Source organism: Nestor notabilis, unplaced genomic scaffold (genome assembly GCF_000696875.1).
Source record: "Nestor notabilis isolate BGI_N333 unplaced genomic scaffold, ASM69687v1 scaffold23908, whole genome shotgun sequence".
NCBI lineage: Eukaryota > Metazoa > Chordata > Aves > Psittaciformes > Psittacidae > Nestor > Nestor notabilis.
Genome location: NW_009941828.1, coordinates 4,229 through 14,347, shown reverse-complemented (window position 1 = coordinate 14,347; position 10,119 = coordinate 4,229). Strand labels below are relative to the sequence as shown.

Below are 10,119 nucleotides of genomic sequence, written 5' to 3'. Positions count from 1 at the left end.
TCCACATCATTTATTCTTCATGCTGCAGCTCTTTGCTTTTATGTGTTCAGGTTTGCAGAAGCTGCTCATTGAGAACAATCACCTGTCCCAGCTGCCCAAGGATTTGGACAATCTTCAGCAGCTGGAGCTGGTCCTTGGAATGAGAACCCTATGGCAGACCCTCCAACTGAAGTGTGCTGTCAGGGGACATCTGCCATCTGGGAATACTTATGGGGAAAAAGGCATAAAAAGGCCATGAAGTTAAAGGTAGGGGTTTTAAGAAAGTCACCACAATATACATACAAAGCTGTGCTTTTAGTAACAGAAACTTTGCAGAATAACCTACAGAGCACTCTATGCGACACCTACAACCACCGTTTGCATCAGCTACGGCAGAGCAATACTTCTATCACTGATCGTGTTAAGGTAGGATATATGGAAGCATCAGGAAATACAGCACTGAGTATCCTTCAAAAACTTACCAGAAAGTTGTCACTGCCCTGCCAGGTCAGTCAGCAAGCACAGAAGAGCCCTTACAGCTTGCAAGGGAGCCTTCCTTAGTTCCTTGTCCAGTGGAAGAGGTTCAGTTAGTGTGTCCAAAACCAAGCCAGATCCTCAAAGTCAAGGCATTGCTTAAAGATGAAACTAAGTGCAGGTTGCATCTTCACTCTTGCTGACTGCATTTTGACTGCAGACTTGAAGATTCATTGTGCAAACACATTGAACAAAACACATTTTTTGCGATTATGTTTGTTTGCTTGGTTTTTTCCCCCAAAAGACTATCAGTCTATGTCACCAGTGGGATTAATTTGCTCAAAAAAAATACAGGGCAAGTAGAAAGGAAAGGCAAATCCTCAGTCTTTCATTCTTCTGAACCTAAATTATTCCCGTCTTTCTGTAATGACTGTAATTTCTTCATGAACTACTCTGTTTCTCCCAAACTGTTCTTTTGAACTAAAAAGTGGCATTTAAATATGCGTAGACATAGCCATTTACTACTTTAAGCAAAGGGTCTGGAGGACTACAGTGTTAGTGTCCTCCCTGCTAAGAAATTACTCTTGAAAAAAATAACACAGAGCAAAAGCCAGGTGACTCACAGTTCGTCTTAGCTGCAAATAATATAGACTAATACAGAATAAAAGGGGGTTTGGAGAACACGATGTGCCTGGCTTTTTGCATCAAGAACATCCACCAGTACTACTGTTCCACATTACTATTTGCTTTTACCCTTTTCCTCCAGGTAACCAGACTGTTCTTGACTATCAGATCCAAAGTTTGTGGCATGGGTTGATGAACCAGAAGGGGATTGCACTTAAGGGGTATTTGGGCAGTAAACTTCACAGAGATCTTTCCATTTACAAGAAAGGCAAATGTGAGCAACATAAGCAAGTAGGAGACAAGCAGTATTAAAGCATTTGAATTAGTGACTGTTACAATGAAAACATGATTTTTTTTGAGTGTTTTTTGTGTGTGTTTTTGTCAACATTGACTCCAGCTGAATCAAGCAAATTCTGAAATATTCTTGAGATGTCTCATTCTGAACGCATGTTATCTCAAAGCATATAGGCAGCTGATGAACTGGAAATTAATCTGTAGGTGCAAGTAAGTGTTGTTTGTTCTGAAACCCAAAGCAGTTTACGTGCAATTCTTAGAAATGTGTTTTCTAGTCAGTGAGGTATAGCCATATCTAGAGAGAAATGTTTCTGGCCCCACCTAGCAGTCATTTAACAAGTTTTACATTCAGAAATTATCAATACCTTGTTTGGAAATATGGAGGAGGATTCCAGGCAGTCAGAACACTGCATTTCTACTGGAACCTGCCTTTCCATCCTGTCTTACAGAGGTGTAAAAAGCTCTCTACACTTCTGCAAAACTGTTCTCTGATGTTTTGACAATCTTTAGTTATGACTGCAAGCTGTCAAATCTTTAGTGTCACAGCTCGTCTCTGAGGTAGCTTGGTGACAGTTTGCAAAATGCCTGCATACAACAGGCTTATTTTAAAGCAGGGAGTCTATAGAATGCAATATTCAGCAATGATTCTGGGTCCTGCCATGCCATAACATCTTTGTTATTCAGAAGAACCATGACAAACATCCCTTACTGAATTCTAGCATGCCAAATTTCTATGCAGCCATGTCTTCCCACAGCACTTTACAGATAGCTGTTTGTCCTAGACATCTGATGTCCTTGTCTAGTTTTTATTCTGTATTGCTCAATTACTCCTTAAACCCCCGCCCAGAGTTTCATTTGCAGCATACATAAAGCACAGAGCAGGACTGGGATCCTGCCACTGTGATTTAAAATGCACAAGTGGGTGGGAGCAGACCTCTTTATTTAGTTTAACTGGTTGGTCAGACCTGTGGTCCTGCTGTCCCTTCCCTTGAAGGAGTTGCCTCAGAGAAGGTGGTGGCATCGGGAAGAAGGTGGTGAAGGAAGGCTCACCGAGACCCAGCTCTTCCTAGAGCTCCACCTCCAGGTAGTGCTCTCTAAATGCTGCGGCTACATCTGCACCCAGGGTATGGACCTTATTTCTGTTTGGCTCCTGAATCGATGGATACCGAGATATCATTAATATGCTTGCTGTCAGGAGAGAGCTGGGCGTGCAGAAAAGTGGGATGGCTCAGTTTTGATTTTCCATTTTACTAGGTAACTGATGCTGGTTTGATTGTTTGGAGGTGTCTTACAAAATTTTTTCACCCTAAATGAAGGCAAAGAGGAACAGAGAGAAGAATGATTCAGAGGCTGTGGAGGAGGAAATCACTGGAAGAAAGAGATTTCCAGGAAGACTGACAGATAGACAGGACATTTAATAGAAGTGCTTTAATAAAAGCTTTTTAGTGGCACAGTAGGTATGAGAGACTCATGAGAAGGCAAAGGACTGACAAGGGGATCATGAACAGCAAGTGGTGAGGTTGCGAGCAGTGAGTCCATATTGTGCTTTGGAGCTGAGAATGCGGCACCCAACTATGACAAAGCAAGAAACCCCAACGCTGAAGTGCAGTTCAGTCAGTAAGATTACAACAAATACCAGACATTAAACAGGTCAGCTGCTTTACTGAATTAGAGAGAGAGGTTCAAGTGGGAAAGGTGTGATTCAGAGATTCTCACAGAGCAGATAAAGCATCAATTTCCCAGTTGGTCTGGGGGCAGATTTGAGGAGGAAAGGCATGGAAAAGCAAGTGATCAAGGAAAGAGGTTGGTGTCCTGCTGTTAAACTGAAATGATGGTACTTCCACATTAGAATAACTCTCCTGGCTTAAGTCACTGATTGATTGACAGTCTCTCAGTAGCCCTGTATGAAACTGGGGCTCTTTGCTTCATTTCAGAAGTTGAGGATCTCTGTAGAAAATAACTGATCCCACACTGCAGCAATTCCCTGCTACCTCTGACCAAGATACTCCATGTTTCTCAGAGCTGGGGAAGGCAAGCACACTTTTCACGTAGAACTGAAACTGGAACCAGGAAGTCCATGGAGACCCTCAGATGAAATTACAGAAACCCTGACCAGCCAGAAGTTGATGTAGGAAGGGTCATCCAGACTGAATACTGATCTACATCTGCATGAGAAGGGCCCTAGCAAGTTAGGAAAGTGCCACTTTGTGCTTTTCCTCCACAAGATTGCTGCAGCATGTAGATATACTCAGAGCTGATTGAGCAGTACTTTATCCCTCAAGCTGCCTCAGGATTTCTCTAAGACTCCTCACCCAGTGGGCAGATCTAATATCTTTACTTCCTAAAATACCTTTCCAACGAATAATCCCACTGCTGTCTTAGAGCTCACGTGTGGGTTAACATGCTCCATGACACAAGTGACTGTGCCAGAATTGGGCTTTGTTTAAGCAAATACAATAAAATGCCTAATAAATTATCAAATAAAAAAAGCAGGAGCCACTTACACATCCCAAATTGGTGCTTTCTCTAAAAGATTCTGTGCTCTTAGCTAGAAGCTGCCCATGGCTTTCAATAATAGACTTTGCTTATTTCCTTCATTTTAGGGTAAGGATAAGAACATTGTCTACATCACAAGGTGGTGTGAAAATTAATGGATTAATCCTGAATGTGGGAAGCATGAAGGCACTGTGGGAACTCCCACTGTCTTTCATATGCTCTAGATCAGACTCATGTCTGGAAGTTTAGGGTTTTTGTTGGTGGGGTTTTGTTTGGTTTTTTTTTTTGCACTGCATGTCATAAAAAGGTCTGTACAGAAAGTGCAGTCTGGGTAAGGCTGAAACAGCTCAGGATGAGAAGGAGCATCCCTGGAGTTCCCTGAAGTCTTTGCATAGCCTTACATAGAATGCTTTTGGATTGCTCTGTATCCACACTTCCTTGCTAAGGTAGCAGGACAACTGTCTCATTTAACCTATCACAGCATTTCCCTTGCCCCTGAGACCTGCAAAGAAACCAATCAAGTGCTTCTTACCTTGATTTTATGCTGATTCTGTACACAGGACTTATCTACATTATGAGATGGCATCAAGGACTGAGCAGAGGCAGAACAGCTCCTTCTGTATTTTCTTTACTGGACTCATATATAATCCTGAGTTGCTGGGATGCTTTCCAAATCCCACAATTTTATAGATTCACAAAGAGGCAAAAGTTTTGGGGGAGAAGAAACTAAAATTTAAAACATGGAGGTTTCAAGTATTTTCAGACATTTTTCTTACATACATGAGGCCACATTCACACTGCCCACCCACCTGCATAAGCAAACACTTCCTACTGATGGCAAACCTGCAACGTGTCCATTTGAAATCATCATTGCTCATTTGACAGTAGTCACTGCAGTATTCACAACACAAAGATTAAGTATATATAGTAGCTTGAGCATGGCCCAGAGAATCTGAGAGAGTATGTTATTAAATGGAATAATCTACGCATGCAGAAGGTTAAATAGCAGTTTCCTATAATTGTGGAACTATTTCAAGAGCTCTTATGAGAAGAGATTACTAAAAACTGGGCTGTCTTTTAAGTCAGCAACACTTAATACTTGGTTCATGTGCTGCTTGTGAAAGACCTACCAGAAACCTTCAACCTCCATCAACAGTCAAAACGAATGTTTCTTTTGTTGTCTTGATTAAAGCTTTCCAGTTGTTCCCGCTGCGATTCTGAAAGGACCCATCTTTGCATTCCCAGCTCTGCCAAGGCAGGTAGCTTTGCTGATGCTGCTAACAATGCACTGAACCACATCCCACAGTCACGGCAGGACGATGGGCGAAGACTGACATCCAGCTCTGAGAGTTCTTTGAATACTGTTAAGCCTTGACAGAACATGACCCACCCTTCATCAGATATGTTGTTATTATAACTCAAATCCAGCTTCCGTAATCTGGCTAGGTGACCATCCTGTGACAGCAATGCTGCAAGAAATGACAGGCACAAACACAACTAATACATCCTGGCAATTGCTTTAAAATCTTATAAGTAAGAGTAGTAGTATTTTAATACCATATTATTTAAGACTTTTCAGCAGTCAAACAGCAAGATTCAATTCCTCAGCAATATTAAATCACTTGCTGTTGATGTCAGAAAAACTGTTTTATCACAGCTGAAGGAGTGTACAACATTTAAAAAGCAGGCAATTCAAAAGGAACAGAAGTATCGGGTTAAAATTGTACAGCAACCTGAAAACCTTTGAGTCAGTTGGATAGAGATTGTATGAAGTGCTAATTAAAACAGGTGGACAGGCTTTACAGGCAGACTACTACAGGCTGGGCAGAGATTGGATTGAGAGCAGCCCTGAGGAGAGGGACTTGGGGGTGCTGGTTGATGAGAAGCTCAACATGACCCAGCAGTGTGTGCTTGCAGTCCAGAAAGCCAACTGTATGCTAGGCTGCAACACCAGCAGCAGGACCAGCAGGTTGATGGAGGAGATATTCCCCCTCAACTCTGCTCTCATGAGACCCACCCCTCAGTACCATGTTCAGCTCTGGGGCCCCCAGCACAAGAGGGACATCAACCTGTTGGAGTGAGCCCAGAGTAGAGCCATGAAGGTGCTCAGAGGGCTGGAGTACCTTTGCTACGGAGACAGGCTGAGAGAGTTGGGCTCAGGGGAGACCTTATAAGTCTTTCACTACCTAAAGGGGGCCTACAATAAATCTGGAGAAGGACTTCTTACAAGGGCATGTAGTGATAGGACAAGAGGGAATGGCTTTAAACTAGAAGAGGGTATAATTAGATTAGACATTAGAAATTCTTTACTATGAGGGTGGTGAAATACTGGAACGTGTTGCCCAGAGAAGTTTTGGATGCCCCATTCCTGGGCAAGTGTTCAAGGCCAGGTTGGACAGGGCTTTGAGCAACCTGGTCTAGTGAAAGGTGACCCTGCTTGTGGCTGGGGGAGTGGAACTAGATGATCATTAAGGCCCCTTCCAACCCATGCCATTCTATGATTCTAAGATTTAGACAGAGGAAAGCAAAATGAGATGAGGTTGCATGGTTACAACAGCCACTTCTCACTGTGGAAGGGTAATGGGCTTAATATACCCTCAAGGGAACTGGGATCCTTAATGCAGGATTGGCAAAGGAGACACGCATCAAGGGTGGTGTTTATAAAGTCACAAATATTCAGGCTTCATCTCACCAGCCTTCGGATTAGAGGGCCTTGATAGCTGCCACACAGCTATTGACAATCTCAGACACTCAAAACCCGTGAGTCAGGCCCACAGAATCACAAAGATGATTATAAAATAAACAGGTTTTTTAAGGGATCCAATAATTGATTCCATCATCAGGTTTCCATTTTCCAGTATTTCTCAGCAGCTGGTAAGAGGTGGGCAAAAGTATTTCTGATTTGATCCTCTTACAATAGTTTGACATCCTCAAACACACTTAATGGGCTGAGAGCTGGTAGTGCCTGTATTACTGCCTGTCAGCATGTACATTTTCTATAAATTACTGAACACAAAGCCAGCAAACAAACAAAACAAAACAAAACTCCTCAGAGGCAGTTTAAATATCTGAGATAAAAAACAGATGCAAACCCTACATTTTCCAAGTGCTGCCTTTTTGTATTAATACTTAAAACTACTAAAAGATTCTTTGCATATCATACTTTTCAGCTTTTGCACTGTGCATGTACAGGGCACCCAGCCTCAGGCAAAATGAAAACCCTTTCTGGGAAAAATACTGCTGCATTTTCCAGCTTTTCATTTGATTTATGCAAAAACATGCTCAGCCCATGGAGCAAGTCCCTTCTGAATTGTGGTCTAAATGCCCTGGCTCCTTGACTGCTAGTAAATACCATGTTATACGTACTTAGAAGTGCCAAATCTTCATCCACCAAGTTACAGCTGCTCAGTCTTAACACTTGAATCTCCATTGCAAGCTTTAGTGCTCCCAAAAGCAGCTTTAGGTTCCCACCAACGCACTTATTCCAGGAAAGGTCTAATATCTCCAGTTCAGGAAGGTGAAGGGCAGCCTCAGCTGAAAAGATTAAGACCAGCAAACTTCTGCTTACTGAGAGAAAACAATATGGCTTCAACAGACAGCTCACAAACAACTCACCTGTATATAGGCTTCTAACAGGCTGCCTACTTGTGCTGAAAATTATTTATTTCATCCTAATAAAAGTCAGAATAAAGAATATAACAAGGGCCTGCCTACAGAATCTTTAAGGACTCTGTGGAGGGGGTTCTTGTCTTTCTATGTTATTGGGTTGACCTTGTCCCACTGAAGCCAATTTAACTTAGCAGCTTGTTTTTAAACCATTTTATATCAATTTAGAGACAGCAAATTCTTGCTTGAACTCTGTATCTTTCAACAACACCAATTTCCATGATGTCACTCTTATATAATTGTAATGATATAAATATAGCACTTTTCCTGCAGGGACCTCAGACCAATTTAGCTTGCTACTGCTTCTGCTGAAGGCAGTCAAGTTTTACTACAGGTTTCAACGTCCCTAGTAAACAGTACAAAATGTAAGTGCGTTTTGTGGTAACTAACAGATCCCTCTTAGAGGTACTTAAGATTTCATGTGCCATATGGAACACCTATCAAAAGGACGGTGTAGCTGCTAATCCACTGAGATTTGCAATAAGTAGGCAAAGGAGGCTGAATTTACATGTCCCATGTTAGACTGGACTTTTCTTCATAGCTATGCAGTATCTTTTCCACTACTGCAGCCATTACTTCAGTTCCTCCATTGCTCCATGCTTAACTCTATCCCAGAAAGTTTCAACTGAAACTTTCACTGGCAGTGAGGTGAAAAACCTTCAGTCAGAACTTTACCCCATTAAACTGCAAATGCAGTGTTACAACCAAACTATAACTACTGCATAATACAAAATCATGTTTTCCTTTCTCTTCCCAAATTAGGAAGTACACAAAAGCTCGCTATCAGACAAAGGACTAAAAGGACTTCATCCAGTTAGGCATAATGGGGGAAGACACACAATGGTCTTCCCTTGAAGCTGGATCCCATGAAGCACTGGTTTCATCACAGGCTTTTTCAGTTGGGACCTGTGGTATAATGTAACTATGATCTTTGGAGTTCAGCCAAAGGAGAATGAAGTACTTATCCCACAAGGATACAGAGAGAATAGACACTCTTTAAAAAAAAAACATTCCTACCTAGTGATGAAAACGACTCTTCACCTAAACCGCAATTGCTGATGGCCACAGATTTCAACTTCGGTAAAAACCTGAGCCTGCCCAGAAGAGGACCAGATGAGACGCCTACATTTTTATTTGAGGATAAATTCAGCTCTTGAAGACTGGAGAGTAAAGGTATCACCTGGGCTATGAAAACATGAAATATTTATTAAACGGTCACCAATCCAAAACAAATATGTAGTTGTATATTTGCCTGACATAATTTCTTTTCTTTATAAATCAATCCAGAAGTCAAGGCCAAATTCTGACACTCAAATTTTTGGTGAGTAATGTTTTAGTCCATAAATAGCCTTGTTATTTTCAGTAGGAATGTTTAAGAAATTAGTTATTACATCCTGTGTGGAAGGTTGTCAGAACACAGCTTCCTGTTGAAATTTTCTAGGTGAAGTAAGGATTTTTACATTAAACGAGGTGGGATTGTTTCTAAATGTCTTTGCTGCTAACTGAAACTCCTTTATATTAATGCAATCATTCTCTATTAGTCAATTAATTAAAAATATATTATGATTGCTATTACTAATAGTCAATATTTCCCAGTGCTTCAGCAGCAGCTTTTCAAATTATCTTCTTTATCATGGAAAATAAGACATAGGCAATATAGGCTTTGAGTCCTGGGATTTTGTTGCTGTTCTAAAGAGTAAAAAAACAATGTCAAGATGTTATGATAATGCACACAGAAAAATAAACTGGCTCACTAGGTTAGGCTGAATCTCTTACGCCTTTGAGTATTTTCAGAAGTCAAAACCTAGATTCTTAATGGATTTCCTCAACATGTTCTTACACAAAATGGTCATGTCCTCTTCTGTTACACAGCACTGGTGGAGATCAAGGACTTCAAGATTTTTCAAGCTGGCCAAATGAGCAGTTGAATCTTCAAAGCCACCACCAATCTCTTTGTTACATGATATGTCTAATTTTCTTAGCTCTGCAAGGTGCTGTAAAGCAGCATCTGAAATGGAAAAGGGAGCATGCTGGTCACCGGCTGCCACAGCAGCACAGGTCATGGCTTTAGCATTTATTTACTTCGGCGTCAAAGTTTGCACAAGGTATTGCAGGCAAAGCTCTTAGACTAAGCTTCAGCGTATAATCACAGCAGACATACAGTAATACCACAAAGCTTCCCCATCTTTGCAACTCCATTCTTCTCTGTAAGAGCAGGTGAAGGTGAGGCCAGCTCATCCCCCAGATCCATTCAATCCTCAGCCTTTTGCTGAAATTACTACTGGATGTGCTAATTAGTGCTAGTTGGTTTGTCTTCTGGATAAAACTTCCACTAGGGAGAGACACAGACAATAAGCCCGTTTCATATGGCTCCACTGGACACTCATTAAGTGATAATGGTGAATTTGGATTTCCCCCTGAGAGTAGGGATTAGCTTGTTAAAAGTTAGCTAGCCTGTCTGGGCCTTGTCTATGTTCTGTCTGGGAAAGCATGTCCAGAGAGCCACTAATCTACCCTAAGATGTGTCTCAGATAAATGGTGCAGAGGGTGACTCTCCCCACTGACTTTCACATGCCTGAGCTCAGG

The 10,119-nt window shown here is 41.6% G+C and overlaps 2 protein-coding genes across 2 annotated transcripts in view; one reads left to right on the top strand and one right to left on the bottom strand.

Moving 5' to 3' along the window:
- The window catches only part of LRRIQ4 (leucine-rich repeats and IQ motif containing 4), a 5,852-nt gene extending 4,582 nt beyond the window's left edge, over positions 1 to 1,270 (top strand). The window contains 3 exon segments of the mRNA XM_010021097.1: positions 51 to 134; positions 137 to 246; positions 1,220 to 1,270. Coding sequence (XP_010019399.1) covers positions 51 to 134; positions 137 to 246; positions 1,220 to 1,270 — 245 coding nt within the window.
- A 3,709-nt stretch (positions 1,271 to 4,979) lies between these two features.
- The window catches only part of LRRC31 (leucine rich repeat containing 31), a gene marked incomplete at its 5' end in the record, with an annotated part of 9,150 nt that continues 4,010 nt past the window's right edge, over positions 4,980 to 10,119 (bottom strand). Inside the window, 4 exons of the mRNA XM_010021096.1 lie at positions 4,980 to 5,336; positions 7,234 to 7,401; positions 8,551 to 8,718; positions 9,374 to 9,541. Coding sequence (XP_010019398.1) covers positions 5,017 to 5,336; positions 7,234 to 7,401; positions 8,551 to 8,718; positions 9,374 to 9,541 — 824 coding nt within the window. The remainder of the gene's footprint in view (positions 5,337 to 7,233; positions 7,402 to 8,550; positions 8,719 to 9,373; positions 9,542 to 10,119) is intronic.